This window comes from Saccopteryx leptura, chromosome 5 (genome assembly GCF_036850995.1).
Source record: "Saccopteryx leptura isolate mSacLep1 chromosome 5, mSacLep1_pri_phased_curated, whole genome shotgun sequence".
NCBI classification, from domain to species: Eukaryota; Metazoa; Chordata; class Mammalia; order Chiroptera; family Emballonuridae; genus Saccopteryx; species Saccopteryx leptura.
This window is the reverse complement of record NC_089507.1, coordinates 216,042,907-216,058,420: the sequence shown is the minus strand read 5'-3', so window position 1 is coordinate 216,058,420 and position 15,514 is coordinate 216,042,907. Positions and strand designations below refer to the sequence as shown.

The window sequence follows — 15,514 nt, the reverse complement described above, 5'->3', positions numbered from 1 at the left end:
GGTGGAGAAGCAGATGGGCGCTTCTCCTGTGTGCCCTGGCCAGGAATTGAACCCGGGACTTCCACACGCCGGGCCAACGCTCTACCGCTGAGCCAACCGGGCAGGGCCTAGTCACCATGTCTCTTTAGGCTCCACTTGGTTGACAGTTTCTCAGACTTTCCTTGGGTTTTTTTTTTTGTTGTTGTTTGTTTGTTTTTTTATGAGCTTGAGAGCTCAGGTATTTTGAGAAAAAAAAATGTCTCTCAATTGGGATCTGTCATGTGTTTATCTCGTGGTTAGACTAGGGTTATGGGTTTGGGGAGGAAGACGACAGGGATCAAGTGCCATTCCCATCACATCCTGCCAAGGGTTCATACTACCGACATGATTGGACGGTTGCTGTTGACCTTGCTCACCTGCCTGGGCTACTCAGGCTTGTCAGGTTTCTCCCTGTACAGTGGCTCCGCCCCCCACCCCAGCTCCCTTTCACACTGTACTCTCTGGAAGACGCTACGCTCAGCCCACACTTAAAAAACCGGGGCGCTACAGTCCTTCTTGAGGATGGAGTGTCTACATATTTACATTTTTTTTTAATTAAGTGAGAGACGGGGAGGCAGGGAGGCAGAGAGACAGGCTCCTGTACATGCACCGACCGGGATCTACCTGGCAAGCCCCTTACAGGGCGACGCTCTGCCCATCTGGGGCAGCTGCTCTGTTGCTCAGCAACCGAGCTATTTCAGCACCTGAAGTCAGGCCATGGAGGCATCCTCAGCACCCAGGGCCAGCTTGCTCAAGCCATTTGAGCCATGGCAGCAGGAGGGGAAGAGAAGAAGAGGAAGAGAGAGAAAGAGAGAGAGAGAGAGAGAAAGAGAGAGAGAGAGGGAGAGAGAGAGAAGGGAGGGGGAGGGGTGGAGAAGCAGATGGTTGCTTCTCTTGTGTGCCCTAACTGGGAATTGAACCCAAGAGTCTCACATGCTGGGCTGACGCTCTACTGCTGAGCCAACCAGGCAGGGCCCAAGTAGGAATTCCGTGTGAGAGATAAATCTTTTCTCCCATTTAAAAAATTTATTTATTACACTTTAGGTTACAATCCAATATCCTGTATTTATTTTGTTGATCAAATTTTTCTAGGTTTGGCCATTGAGAGCTCTTTCAGTTGGCCCCCGTGTCTTCTGATAAACCCCCACCTCTGTGCGTGTGTATGTGTGTGTGTGTGTGTGTGTGTAGTTGTGTAGTGTTTTCTTTTGTTTATTTAATTAAGCACTTCCTTCCTTTCTGGCACTACAGGATGCCCAGGCTCATCTTGTCTATTTTCTGCCCCAGTCCTAGAATCAGCCCCATTTCCCCTGGTTCCTTTTCCTGGAGAATGGTGTTAGAGACCAAGATCTGGGTGCTAGGTGTGCTCATTGTTACGCAGCATTGTTTCTGGGACCTCCTGGCTGACAGAGGAGAGAAATCTATGCTTCCCTATAAATACATCTATTCGGAATCATCTGCATCTATATTAAGCTAAGCTTGAGTTCATCCCGGTAGCTCCAATTCTCATCCATCACCACATTCTAGCCTCCTCCTCAGGGGTCATTTTTTTTTTTTTTTTTTATCACAGCAACGTTGCCTAGTAACATAGTGGACATAGGTTTATCTGTTTCCAAGGAAACAGCACCAGACAGTTAACTCAAGGTATAATTTTCATGTAAAAGATGAAAAGATTTTAACGCCTTACTCTCACCGACCAGTGGCTTCCCACTGCTCTGGCGGTAAAGAACTCACGCTCTGCCCCTGCCTGGTGGCCCGGTGGATAGAGCGTCAACCCAGTGAGCCAAGGTCACAGGTCCCATCCCCAGTCAGGGCACAAACAAGAAGCAATCGATGAGTGCCCGACTAAATGGAACAACTAAGTGGAACAAAGAGTTGATGCTTTTCTCTCTCTCTCCCTCCACCCCCCCCTTTCTTCTCTCCCTCTCTCAAATCAGTAGAAAATTTTAAAAAGAACCAACCCTTTGGCCTACAAGGTTCTGCAGCGACCTGGCCTGCTGATCGTCCAGACTTCTCTCTTTCGTTTCTGAGGCCTCCATGGCAACCACTCTGGTCTCTTCCAAGCCTCACAGTCACCACGCTCCTTTCTCTCCGAGGGCCTTGGCCCACGCCACTCCTGCTGCTGGGGGACTCTCCTCCTGGCCCTCTCTACCTGGCTGCCTCCTGTCCATCCTTCCGATTTCCGCTCAGCCCTCGCTTCCGCTGGGGATTCGAGCGCTCTGGGTGGGCCCAGCCAGGTCTGCAGGTGGCTGCAGGTTCGCCCCGCCCACGCGCCTCTGCTCTGCAGCACTGGCGACGGCGCAGTCTTCTCCCCCTTCCTTTCCTTCTTCTCCCCCTGGAATACAAGCTTCCCGAGGGGAGGGAGGAAGCCCACCCAGTTCACCCGTCTAGAATGCCTGCTCATTTTCTCTTTGTGGAAGCTCCCCTTGGGTTCATCTGTTCTTCTCCCCCAGTTCAGAGAGCATCCTTACGACCATTCCTTTAAAGCAGGGGTCCCCAAACTACGGCCCGCGGGCCACATGCGGCCCCCTGAGGCCATTTATCCCGCCCCCACCGCACTTCTGGAAGGGCACCTCTTTCATTGGTGGTCAGTGAGAGGAGCATAGTTCCCATTGAAATACTGGTCAGTTTGTTGATTTAAATTTACTTGTTCTTTATTTTAAATGTTATATTTGTTCCCGTTTTGTTTTTTTTTACTTTAAAATATGTGCAGTGTGCATAGGGATTTGTTCATAGTTTTTTTTTTTATAGTCTGGCCCTCCAATGGTCTGAGGGACAGTGAACTGGCCCCCTGTGTAAAAAGTTTGGGGACCCCTGCTTTAAAGTCTTTATCAGGTGAGATACTTATCTACACTGCAGGAAGGATTTTTTTTTTTTTAACTTGCTCTTTCATTTACAATATACCCCTGTGTTTCTCCCTCTGCTGGACTCTCTGTGCTGTCTCCAGACGGCCAATGAAAACCACCACCTCTCCCCGTCCAGACAGGAGTGGGCTTGTGGAAGAAATGGACTGTCATTATTCAGCCCTGCCTCAGCCCTTTCTTGGCTGTCTCCTAAACCTTCGTACTTGTCCAAGCAGCCTGTTATGTGCTCAGTAGCTCCCAGGAGTTGAGGATGTACCTCGCGAGACCTGTGAGCATCGCAAAGGGGAGGATCTCAGGACCTCGATACAGGCTGAGTGGAAGCCAGATCCTCAGGTACCAGCTTTTAAAAGTATGCAAAGGTAGCCTGACCAGGTGGTGGCGCAGTGAATAGAGCATCGGACTGGGATGCAGAGGACCCAGGATCGAAACCCCGAGGTCGCCAGCTTGAGCACGGGCTCATCTGGTTTGAGCAAAGCTCACCAGCTTGGACCCAAGGTCACTGGCTCGAGCAAGGGGTTACTCGGTCTGCTGAAGGCCCGTGGTCAAGGCACATATGAGAAAGCAGTCAATGAACAACCAAGGTGTCGCAATGCGCAATGAAAAACTAATGATTGATGCTTCTCATCTCTCTCCGTTCCTGTCTGTCTGTCCCTATCCCTCTCTCTGACTCTCTCTCTCTCTCTCTCTCTCTCTCTCCGTCTCTGTAAAAAAAAAAAAAGTATGCAAAGGTAAACAGCAGCAAAAAGAAAAAAGAATGAGAAAAAACCACCACCAGTGAAGACAGCTTCAGGGACTCAAACAGCCTCAGATTTGAATCATAGGGCTCTCACAAGGAGAAGAGAAAGAGAAAGGGGCAGAAATATTATCTGGAAAAAGACAATGGCTGAAAAGTTCCCTAACCTGGGGAAAGAAACAGACATCCAGATCCAGGAAGCCCAGAGAGTTCCAAATAAGAGGAACTCAACAAGACCCACACCAAGACACATTCTAGTTAAAATGTCAAAAATTAAAGCTAAGGAGAGAATGTTTAAAAGCAGCAAGAAAAACAACTTGTTATGGACAAGGGAACTCCCCACCCCATCAGACTATAAGCAGATCTTTCAGCAGAAACTTCACAGGACAGAAGAGATGGCATGATCTATTCAAAGTGCTGAAACAATAAAATTTCCAACTAAGAATACTCTATCCAGCAAAGTTACTCAGAAGTAAAGGAGAGATAAAGAATCTTCCAGAATGGGAAAAGCTAAACATGTTCATCACCATGAAATCGGTCTTACAGGAAATGTTAAAGGAACTTCTTTAAGCTATAAAAAGAAAGGTTGCTAGTTAGTAACAAGAATATATATTAAAGAATAGATCTCACTGGAAAGGCAAATCTATAGTATAAGTGGTGATTGAATCAATTATAAAGCTAGTATGAAGGTTAGAAGACAAAAGTAGTGAAATTAACTATGATTACAATCATTATTTAAGGGAGACACAAGATGAAAAAGATTAAAATGTGACATCAAAAACAAAACGTGTGCGGGAGAAATAATGGTGAACTTTATTCAATGAGATCAAACTTAAGTTGTTCTCGACTCATAACAGACTGTTACAGATATAAGGTGTTTTCTGTAAGCCTCGTGGTAACTACAAAGCAAAACCCATCATATAGACACAAAAGATAATCAGAAAGAAATAAAAGCATAGAACTAAAGAAAGTCATTAAACCACAAAGGAGAAAAGCAAAAGAAGAAGAAAGGAACAGAGAGGTGCTACAAACCAGCCAGAAAACTATTTACAAAATGGCAATAAGCATGTGCCTATTAACAATTGTTTTAAAGGTAAATGGACTAGATCTTCCAATCAAAAGACTGAGTGCCTGGATGGATGAAAAAAAATAAGTCCCACCTACATGCTGCCTACAAGAATGCTCACTTTAGATGTAGGAACACACACACACTGAAAGTGAAGGAATGGGAAAAAAAATATTCCCTACGAGTGGAAAGCTAAAGAAAGCTGGGATAGCCATACTTCTACCAGGTAAAACAGACCTTAAAACAAAGACTGCAATAAGAGATAAAGAAGGGCATTCTATAATGATAAAGGGGCCAAGCTGACAAGAACATATAACATGCAAACATGAATGCACCCAACACAGGAGCACCTAAATATAAAAATATCAACAGACCTTAAGGTCTGTAAATATTAAGGGAGGGAGAAACAGATAGAGGACTTTAATACCTCATTTCCATCAGTGAATAGATAATCTAGACAGAAAATCAATAAGGAAACATTGGCCTTAAATGGCACCTTGGACTAGATGGACTTAACAGATATTTATAGAACACTCCATAAAAATAATACACATTTGGCCTGGCCTGTTGGCTCAGTGGTAGAGCGTTGGTCCAGCATGTGGATGGCCCAGGTTCGATTCCTGGTCAGGGCACACAGGAGAAGCGCCCATCAGCTTCTCCACCCTTCCCCCTCTTGCTTCTCTCTCTCTCTCTCTCTTTCTCTCTCTCTCTCTCTCTCTCTCTTCCCCTCCTGTAGCCATGGCTCTGTTGGAGAGAGTTGGCCCCAGGTGCAGAGGATGGCTCCATGGCTTCCACCTCAGATGCTAAGAAGAGCTCGGTTGCTGAGCAACAGAGCAACACCCCAGATGGACAGAACATTGCCTGGTAGGGGCTTGCTGAGTAGATCCCAGTCAAGGGGCATGTGGGAGTCGGTCTCTCTGCCTCCCCTCCTCTCACTGAATAATAATAATAATAATAATAAACATGCTTCTCAAGTGCACATGAATCATTTTCCAAGTTAGATCATTCGTTAGGCCACAACACAAGTCTTAACAAATTTAAGAGGACTGAAATCACATTAAGCATCTTTTCTGAACACAGTGGGATGAAAGCTAGAAATTAGTTACACAAAGGAAACTAGAAAATTTGCAAATATACAGGGATTAAACAATATGCTTCTGAACAGCCACTGGGTCAAAGAAGAAATCAAACTGATGTGATTATGCCAAGAAAACTGGAAAATACACAAACTGATGGAGATTAAACACCATGCTGCTGAACAACCAATCAAAGAAGAAATCAAAGGAGAAATGAAAAACACCTTGAGACAAATGAAATGAAATGGAAATATAAGACACCAACATGTGTGGGATGTGGCGAAAGGAGTTCTCAGAGGGAAGCTTGGAACAATATACCTACGTCAAGAAACAAGAAAAGTCTGAAATAGGCCCTGGCCGGCTGGCTCAGCGGTAGAGCATCGGCCTGGCGTGCAGGGGACCTGGGTTCGATTCCCGGCCAGGGCACATAGGAGAAGCGCCCATTTGCTTCTCCACCCCCCCTCCTTCCTCTCTGTCTCTCTCTTCCCCTCCTGCAGCCAAGGCTCCATTGGAGCAAAGATGGCCCAGGCGCTGGGGATGGCTCCTTGGCCTCTGCCCCAGGCGCTAGAGTGGCTCTGGTCGCGGCAGAGCGACGCCCCGGAGGGGCAGAGCATCACCCCTTGGTGGGCAGAGCTTCGCCCCTGGTGGGCGTGCCGGGTGGATCCCGGTCGGGCGCATGCGGGAGTCTGTCTCTCCCCGTTTCCAGCTTCAGAAAAATACAAAACAAACAAACAAACAAACCTCGGTAAAAAAAAAAAGAAAAAAAAAAGAAAAGTCTGAAATAAACAGCCTAACTTTACCCCTCAAGGAATTAGAAAGAGAAGAAAAAAAGGAGCCTAAAGTTAGTAGAAGAAATAAAAGATTAGAGCAGATATAAATGAAATAAAGACTAAAAAGATAGTAGAAGAGATCAATAAAACTAAGAGCCAAAGTAGGTTTACAGCTGCATGTATGAAAAATAATACAATATCTAATAAATAATAGAAGAATAAACTCTTGTGTTTTGCATACGCACAGCTGTAAACCTACTTTTGCCTCACCCTGGATACTGTTATCTGCAAATAGGGACAGTTTCACTTCTTCCTGTCCAGTTTGGATGCTCTTCATTGCCTCGTTGCTCTGGCTAGGACTTCCAAGACCACATTGAATAAAAGGGGTGAGAGTGGGCTTGTCTTGTTCCTGATCTTGGAGGAAGTGCTTTCTGCTTTTCGGTGCTGCCTGTGATATTAGTTCTGGGCTTGTCGTAAAGGGCCTTTATTATGTTGAGGTACCTTCGCTCTATACCCACTTTGTTGAGAGTTTTTGTGATTAATGGATGGTGAATTCTGTCAATTATTATAATTAGTATTATTATCATTATTGCATCTGTTGATGTGCAACAAATTGGACAGGGCACCTCCTCTGCTTATCGTTCCAGATGGCCGACCTCCGCTAACCCTGTCAAAGAGGCCGGGGGCTTGCATTGTCATGATTCCATCAGCAGGGGCGACAACTGAGGCTCACAGAGGCAAGAGGACTTAGCTGAGGTCACGCTGGTGGCCAACGAGTCTTCTCAGGAACCCTTTATCTTCAGACCAAACTTCTCTCTGGACTTGGCCTGGGCGCCCAAAGGGGGAGTGTCTCTTTAACTTGTGTGCTCTGGGTACCTCGCTTGTTTCACCTTAATCTGCTCCCTGATAAAAGACAGAAACAGAGTAAAAGTCACCCCTGTTCACCACCTGTCTCCCACATCCACCGCGCTGGGCTCCAGGGAACCAGGAAAGCACATCGCTTGGGGGGCTGTGCACCCCACTGTCCCACTGAGAAAGAAGAGCAGGGGAAAAGGTGGTAGAGGTGGTGGTGGTTGGGGGGGGGGGGTCCCTTAAAGGCTTTCTTCCAGCCTTCAGGTGGCGCCCTTGTGCCACGGAGCCGCATGCGTCTGCGAGGACTGTCCGGACCTAGGGACCTGGGTCCCACCTGGGGGCCGCGTGCGTTGCGCGCGAGAGGGCAGGGTTGGGGCGGGAAGGCAGCGTCTGAGCGTGGCGCAGTCCCGGGTCCCCAGCGGTACAGACAGGCAAGCGGCGGGGGAGGGTCTCCTTCGGCACCCCCTCCCCACGCCCCGCCCCTGCGCCCGGGCAACTAGCGCTCGAAGCTTCAGTTCCCTTGACCCGCAGATAAACCCGAAGGAGGGGAAGAAGGATGGAGCCGTGTGCCCCCATCCTTAGCTCAGTCCGTTCCCCGCCCCCCCGGGCCTCCCCATCCTAACTCTCCGGGCGCCCTCGCCGGCCGCGGGCGGAGCTCGCTCCCTGCGCTCGGCTGTCCCCGGCTCCCGCCCCTTCCCTTGTCCCTCCTCCCAGGAGCTCCCAGCGGCCGCGGCCGCCGCCGTGCAGCCCCGCGCGGCGCGAGCAGGTACGTGCGCCTCGGCAGCGGCTCCGCGCCGGGCCGGGAAGGGGGCGGGATCCGGGGAGGGCGAGGCGGCGGCGGCCGGGCCCGATCCCTCCCGGGCTGCGCCGCAGCGGTGACAGCGGCGGGCCGGCGCCGGCTGCAGGGAGGCGGGTGGGCGCCGGGAAGGACGCGCCCTCCCCTCGCCCTCCCGCTGGCCGCCCGCGTGGGGAGCAGGGAGGGAGGCCCGGCACAGGTACGCACGCGGAGGGAGGGCTGCGGGGGCGGCGGGAGGCTGAGGCCCGCGGCGGGGAGGGCGGCGACCGGGAGCGAGCCTGACCTCGCGGCCCGGCCGAAGGGCATGCGGCCAGGGGACCCGGGCGCACGCCGGCTCTCGCGGAGCCTGGCCTCCTTGGACCGCCTGGCCACCCTGCTGCCGGCGCCGCCCGACCCGGCCCGGCCCGGCCCGGCCCGGTAGTGTTTGTGGTCAAGGGCAGGAGCAGGGGGTGTGAGCTGCGGGCAGTTGGGCGCGCGGGAGCGGCGGGCAGCCGGGTGTTGGCGCTTCCTGCGCGGAACTTTGGGTACAGCAGCGTGGACCTGCGTGTGCGTATGTGCGCGCCCCAAGGCTTTGTGTACAACTCGTGCGTGTATCTGTCGATTGGGTTTTGTGAAGCTTCACCCATGCCTGCTGTGCATCTGTCTTTCCGCGTGTTAGTGGGGGCGGGTGCGTGGGGTGCTGGCCCCGGGTGGGTTGTAGTGGGTCTGGCTTAGATCTTAGCGGTCCTGGGGGTAGTTAGCTCTGTGTGTGAGTGAGTGTGGGGTGTGTGTGTGTGTGTGTGTGTGTGTGTGTGTGTAACCAGCTCTGTTCCTCTGGGTGTGTGTACCAATGTGGCCTGCGAATCTGTGGGTCACACCGCGTGTCTTCCTACGTCTGTGGGTGCTCCGAGTGGAGACGGCCCCTGGGGTGTGAGTGGAGAACTGGGGTGTGCCTTTCGGGTCCTGTTGGACGGCAGGTGAAATTGGGAGTGGCACCTGTCCAGTTGCGGGGTGTGAGCAGCGTACCCCAGCATCTTGGTCAGTTTGCTTCTCCAGACGTGTCCTTGCCTGTAGGTACCTGTGACCCCGTGCGTGACAGACACACAGTAACTCTGGGTACGAGGAAGTCTCCTTTTCCTCTGCCCTTTTCCTAACTCCCCATCCTAAGGAAAAAGTTTTGGGCTCCTGCTGGTGAGAGGCCCGCTGCCAGAATGCGGGCGCCCTGGGTTTCCTCTGGGATGCAGAGGCATCGGCGGCGAGCCGGGCTCGGAGGGTGGCACCTGGGGCACTGCCGGAACTGGGGTTCTCTGGAGAGGGCTGAAAATCCTGGGGGTGGGCGCATCTGGACACCCCCTGGGCAGGAGCTGTCCCTGCCAGTCCCTGTGTGGCCAGGCCCTCAGGAAAATGCTTTCGGTGCCAAGAGAAGAGAACCCAAATGACATACATCTCCTCGTGGTTTACCAGGAGCGTGGGCAGTCTGGGCAGGGCCCAGCCCGGCCTGGAGTCAGTCAGCCTCCCTCACCCCTGGCGTGGGAGGGATTGTCTGCCTGTCTCACAATGGCTGTTAAACAGCAACAGCGGGACCTAGTCTAGAGCGAGGGCTGGAAGAGCCCCGGAGGGAGGCTGGAGTGATGCCCGTGGTGCAGGAGCGGGTGGGCTTTTGCAGGTTTGTAGGCGAGGGCGGTTCCTAGGGAACCGGTGTTGACCCTTCCGGTGCCCACGTGCACACTGAGGGATCCTGGCCGTGTGTTCTCCAACGGAGGTAGTGAGTCCTGATCTCAGGACTGGGGTGGGTGGGGGGGGGTCTCTGAGATACTCCTGAGGGAAGTGCCCATGACGGGGTCCGACAAGGAGTGTAGGTAGGTGTTCAGCACACAGTTGTTAAATTGGGACCCGGGAAAGAGGGATATGGCCATGGGAATGGGTTGTAAGTGGACACAGGCTTTGTAGTCAGATGAAAGGCCCCGTGTGTGCTCAGAGATGCCCAGTGCAAGTCCACGTTGGGGAAAAAGATCAGAAAGATCGAAAAGTGTGCCTGCCTTCCTGCACGGAGGCTCTGAGAGCGTCATTCATCCATTCCATTCATTTTTCACTGCGTTAATTTACTCATATTCTTTCTCTCCCTCACACAGACAGACAGACACTCACACACACACACACACACACACACACACACAGACACCCTGCTTGGAACCACAATGCACTGGAAAATAAACTCAGGCATGGGAGAGAGTGCAGAGAAACACCTTAGAATCGTGTGTGTGTGTGTGTGTGTGTGTGTGTGTGTGTGAGAGAGAGAGAGAGAGTTAGACACACCAGAGCGTGTGAGCCGCTCTGTACGGGGGTCTCTGTGACAGTGTGGGGACTGGGGTCTTCGTGCCTAGGGCCCCGGGTATATGTACTGCCGGGACATCGTGTGTACGAGGAACAGAGTAGTTCTGCTGTGGGACCAGGGACTTTACGTTCCAGGTGGGGAAGGGCGCTGAGGTGGGGCCTGTGGGGGACAGCACTGGGTCTGCCAGTGGGGGGGGGGGGGGCTGAGGTGGGGCCTGTGGGGGACAGCACTGGGTCTGCCAGTGGGGGGGGGGGCTCCATTGTCAACGCCAGCTGAGTGTTGTGAGGGAATGGGGGCCCCGGGGGTGGGGGGCAGGATTCCTCCATTGTATAAGAGAAGCCAGGAATCCAAAGCTTAAAATGTAAAACTTTTTTGCTTTTTATATGTTGGCAAATGCTTCACCAAAAACAAATGGACAAACCAGAAACAAACAACCCCCACCTCCAAAACTTCTGGGAGCCAAAGGGGGCCCCTGGGCTGTATATACACCGGTGTCCTTGGGCAGGGATGCACGTGGCTACCTGCCTGCCTGTCCGCCTGTCTGTCTCTGCACGTGTGTGTTCAGGTGTTGGGGGGGTACCTCCTGTTTGAGCAGAGGCCCCCCTTTCCCATTCCCCTCCCCCCTCCCCTTCTGGGGTCCTCACCCCGGGACACCCCCTGCCTTCTCCTTACAGAAAGGCTTTGACTTCAGTCATGGCTCTCCAATATGCTCCTCCCTCTCCGTCCCCGTCCGGGCCTCCCCTGACCGCATCAGATTTCTCCCCGCACCCCTCTGGCCTCCACTCGCCCTCCCGTCTGTCCGTCTTCCACACAGCGGCCAGAGAGAGCTTTCTGAAACCGAGGCGGAGGTCAGCGCGTCCTGCCCCGACACCTCAGCTCCCCGGCCCCTTGGCCTGGCTTCCCGAGTCCATGGAGGGCTGGTCCCAGCTGACCTCCGAGGAACCCCGTAGCCCCGTCCAGAATGCCCACATCCACTCTTACTGCTCCGGTGTCCCTACGCATCCTCTCAGGCAGAGGTCCCCAAACTACGGCCCACGGGCCGCATGCGGCCCCCTGAGGCCATTTATCCGGCCCCCGCTGCACTTCCGGAAAGGGCACCTCTTTCATTGGTGGTCAGTGAGTACTGTATGTGGAGTACTGTATGTGGTGGCGCCGCAAAGCGCAGCATCGCTCACGTACAGTACTACTTCCAGTGACGCAGGACGCACATGTCACAGCTCCGGAAGCATGTCACATCACTTGTTATGGCTAGCAGTGACAAATATGGAACCAGACAGTGACCATCACATTAGCCAAAAGCAGGCCGATAGTTCCCATTGAAATACTGGTCAGTTTGTTGATTTAAATTTACTTGTTCTTTATTTTAAATATTGTATTTGTTCCCATTTTGTTTTTTTACTTTAAAATAAGATATGTGCAGTGTGCATAGGGATTTGTTCATAGTTTTTTTTATAGTCCGGCCCTCCAACGGTCTGAGGGACAGTGAACTGGCCCCCTGTGTAAAAAGTTTGGGGACCCCTGCTCTCAGATCTGGCTCAAATGCCACCAACTCCCGGAATCTTCCCTGACTTTCTCCTCTTTGAGAGGAGACACAGTGGCCGTTCGCCGAACGGACTGGGCCTTACAGGCATTATTTTATGAAACCCTCACCTCAACCCTAGAAGGGAGGCATGTTGCTTATTGCCATTTAACAGATAAGAACACTGAGTGTGGGCCCTGGCCGGGTAGCTCAGTTGATTTTAGAGTGTCATCCCGACGTGCCAAGATTGCGGGTTAGGTCCCCGGTCAGGGTATGTACAAGAGACAAACCATAACGGCACGAATAAGTGGAACAACAAGTCTCTTTCTCTCTGTGTCTCTGCCCCTTCCTCTCTCAATAAAGAAAGGAAAGGAAAGGAAAGGAAAGGAAAGGAAAGGAAGGAAAGAGAGAGAGAGAGAGAAAGAAAGAAAGAAAGAAAGAAAGAAAGAAAGAAAGAAAGAAAGAAAGAAAGAAGAAAGAAAGAAGAAAGAAAGAAAGAAAGAAAGAAAGAAGAAAGAAAGAAAGAAAGAAAGAAAGAAAGAAAGAAAGAAAGAAAGAAAGAAAGAAAGAAAGAAAGAAAGAAAGAGAAAAAGAAAGAAAGAAAGAAAGAAAGAAAGAAAAAGAAAGAAAGAAAGAAAGAAAGAAAGAAAAAGAAAAAGAAAGAAAGAAAGAAAGAAAGAAAAAGAAAGAAAGAAAGAAAGAAAGAAAGAAAAAGAAAGAAAGAAAGAAAGAAAGAAAGAAAAAGAAAAAGAAAGAAAGAAAGAAAGAAAAAGAAAAAGAAAGAAAGAAAGAAAGAAAAAGAAAAAGAAAGAAAGAAAGAAAAAGAAAAAGAAAGAAAGAAAGAAAGAAAGAAAGAAAGAAAGAAAGAAAGAAAGAAAGAAAGAAAGAAAGAAAGAAAGAAAGAAAGAAAGAAAGAAAGAAAGAAAGAAAGAAAGAAAGAAAGAAAGAAAGAAAAGAAAGAAAGAGTGGTCACCTCACTTGCCCAAGCTCAAGTAGTGAAGCTGAGATTTGAGCCTGATATCCACTGTGTCAGAGCTCCCTCCATCATAATAATAGCTCATTGCTGATTCTTACTGAGCACTTACTGTTATGAGCGCTTTACAGGGATTATCTCAGTCCCTACACCAGCCCCGTTCAGTGGGGAGTGGCCGTAGCCCTGCCATTTAATAGACAGGGAAACTGAGGCCAGAGAGGAGAAGTGAACTGCCCAGAGCCACACCGCAGCCAGTGGGGGAGCAGGACCCTCGCAGCGAACGGCCCGCGCTGCTGTCCCTGCCTCGTGGCACGCCTCCGGCTACCTGGCAGGCTCCCCCAGGTGGGCGCTGGGCCACACATCAAGCAGGGCCCAGGGTGCCGTCCTGCACCGGCAGGATCCTGGTGGGGGGCTGCTACGTTTGACTGACTTTCTGTTTTCCCTTCCAGCTGGCAAGGGGCCGAGGGATGAGCTGGGACCTTGCTTCCCAATGGCATCTCCCCCTGGCCTGGAACTGAAGACGCTCAGCCGCGGTCCCCAGACCCCAAGGAGACCGGCTCCTCTGGGCCTGGCGGCCCCACCCAGGGAGGGTGTGCAGAACGCCTGCTTCTCCTCGGAGGAGGAGCATGAGACCCCTTTCCAGAACCCGGGGGACCTCAGACTGGGCAGCTCCCCCAGCTCCCCCAGGGGCGTCCCCTCAAGGCCCCGGTCCCAGCGGGACGACCTGTCCCTGCGTTCCGAGGAGGGGCCAGGAGGCCTGGAGCCCGTGAGCCGCCCGGTGGATTACGGCTTCGTCTCCGCTCTGGTGTTCCTGGTGAGCGGGATCCTCCTGGTGGTGACCGCCTACGCCATCCCCCGCGAGGCCCGCGTCAACCCGGACTCGGTGACGGCGCGGGAGATGGAGCGGCTGGAGCTGTACTACGCCCGCCTGGGCGCCCACCTGGACAAGTGCATCATCGCCGGCCTGGGGCTGCTCACGGTGGGCGGCATGCTCCTGTCGGCGCTCCTGATGGTCTCCCTGTGCAGGGGCGAGCTCTACCGCCGGCGGGCCTCTGCCCCCGGCAGGGGCGTCAGGAAGACCTACGGCTCCATCAGCCTGCGGCTGAGACAGCTCAGTGGGGACGGGGGCCAAGGCCTGGTGGAGAACGAAGTCGTCCAGGCCTCAGAGACCGGCCGCCCGCTCCAGGGGTCTTAAGTGAAGAGTCCGCTTGATCTGACCGCTTCCGCTCCAGGGCTACAGGCCCCCCACCCCCACCCCCAAGGCCTTGGGTTCAGGCTGAGCTCCACACGGACAGACGGACGGACGGACGGACGGAGCCTTGGCTGGCTGGGGAAGGTGCCCTGGGTGCCGGAGGGGGTGCCGGGGGCCTGGCTCGGGCTCGGCGGTGGAGGGCGGCCGCCTGAGCCGTGTTGTAGCTTGAGGTTTTGCGTGAGGTTCTGTTCGGAGGGTGGCTTCTGCTGCTAAAAATACAGAAGTTTGGAACCCGCTGCCCTGGGAGGATCAGATTTCTTGGCATTTCTGATGATTGAGAGCAAGCGGTTTGAGAGGCGGCCCGCCCTGTCCTCCGTGCCTCGGGGAGTTCCGGGATCTCTGTTGTCCTGACCTCAGCAACGACGTGTGGGTGTTGGGTGACTTGGCGGGGACCTTCTGGCCTTGACCATCTCAGGTGGGAGGTGGCTTCACCGTGTGGAAGAAGTCAGCACTGGGTCACCGGGGTGACCCTCCTCTCTCCGGACCTCAGGCCCCTCGACTGTGGAGTGAGGGTTGGACATGACCCTTTGGGCCCCTGCAGTCCTGCCCTGGGAATGGGAGCCGGGCATTGGCCCCGGGGCCGCTCGCTCAGGGGAGGACGGTGTTCAAGCAGGTGCTGACCGTGCTCCACGCCCTTTTCTGGCCTGGCCTGGCTGGCCGGCCTGGTCACACAGCCGGCAGCTCGCACGCTCCGGCCAGAGTCCCCTAAGTCTCCCTGTGACGCCGGGTTAAGTCCTGAGTGTGCTACAGCCTGGCTCTGGTTTGGGGATTGAATTTCCTGCAGTGACTAGATCCTAAGCGCATGGTTTCCCCCAACTCCCTGAACAAGAGGCGTCTTTTATGCAAGAAAGGATGCGGCCTTTGTTGTGTTTCTATGGACACGATGTGGGTGGGCCTGCATCGCCGCCCCCTCCCCCACAGTATGTCTTTTGGGCCTGACTTTATTCTGATAGCACAAAAAAAAACAACCCTTTTTTCTTAAGTGCTGAGTTAGTCATCTCCCCGCTCTTCCCCCTTCGTCACAGTACAGCGCAGCCCCAGAATATTTGGGGAGAAACCAAGCACCTTCAGGGGGCCTGGAAACTCCGGCCACGTTGAGCCCAGTCTGTTCTGTTTCTCTCGCCGACCGTATGTCTCCAGGCTCCGGCCAGACTCTTTTTTTTAAACGACTGACGAGGAAGGGACGTGGGTTCTCCGTGGGCAAGGAGGTACAGGTGTGTGAGGGCGGCGGGAGGCACTGTCCCGTCTGGGCTGCCGGGGTGAAGACCCAAAGGGGTCATCTCA

The 15,514-nt window shown here is 52.8% G+C and overlaps 1 protein-coding gene across 2 annotated transcripts; it reads left to right on the top strand.

The window, feature by feature from the left end:
- The first annotated feature begins 7,992 nt into the window (after positions 1-7,992).
- Positions 7,993-15,119, top strand: TMEM74B (transmembrane protein 74B). Of its 2 annotated transcripts, none has more exons than XM_066386281.1 (2): positions 7,993-8,142; positions 13,428-15,119. In XM_066386281.1, exon 2 carries the CDS (start codon positions 13,469-13,471, stop codon positions 14,171-14,173), a length of 705 nt encoding a protein of 234 aa, XP_066242378.1. In that variant the 5' UTR covers positions 7,993-8,142; positions 13,428-13,468; the 3' UTR covers positions 14,174-15,119. The 2 variants fall into 2 exon arrangements, with proteins under 2 accessions (XP_066242378.1, XP_066242377.1); XM_066386280.1 differs by lacking the exon at positions 7,993-8,142 and adding an exon at positions 8,242-8,371.
- The last annotated feature ends 395 nt before the right edge of the window (positions 15,120-15,514 follow it).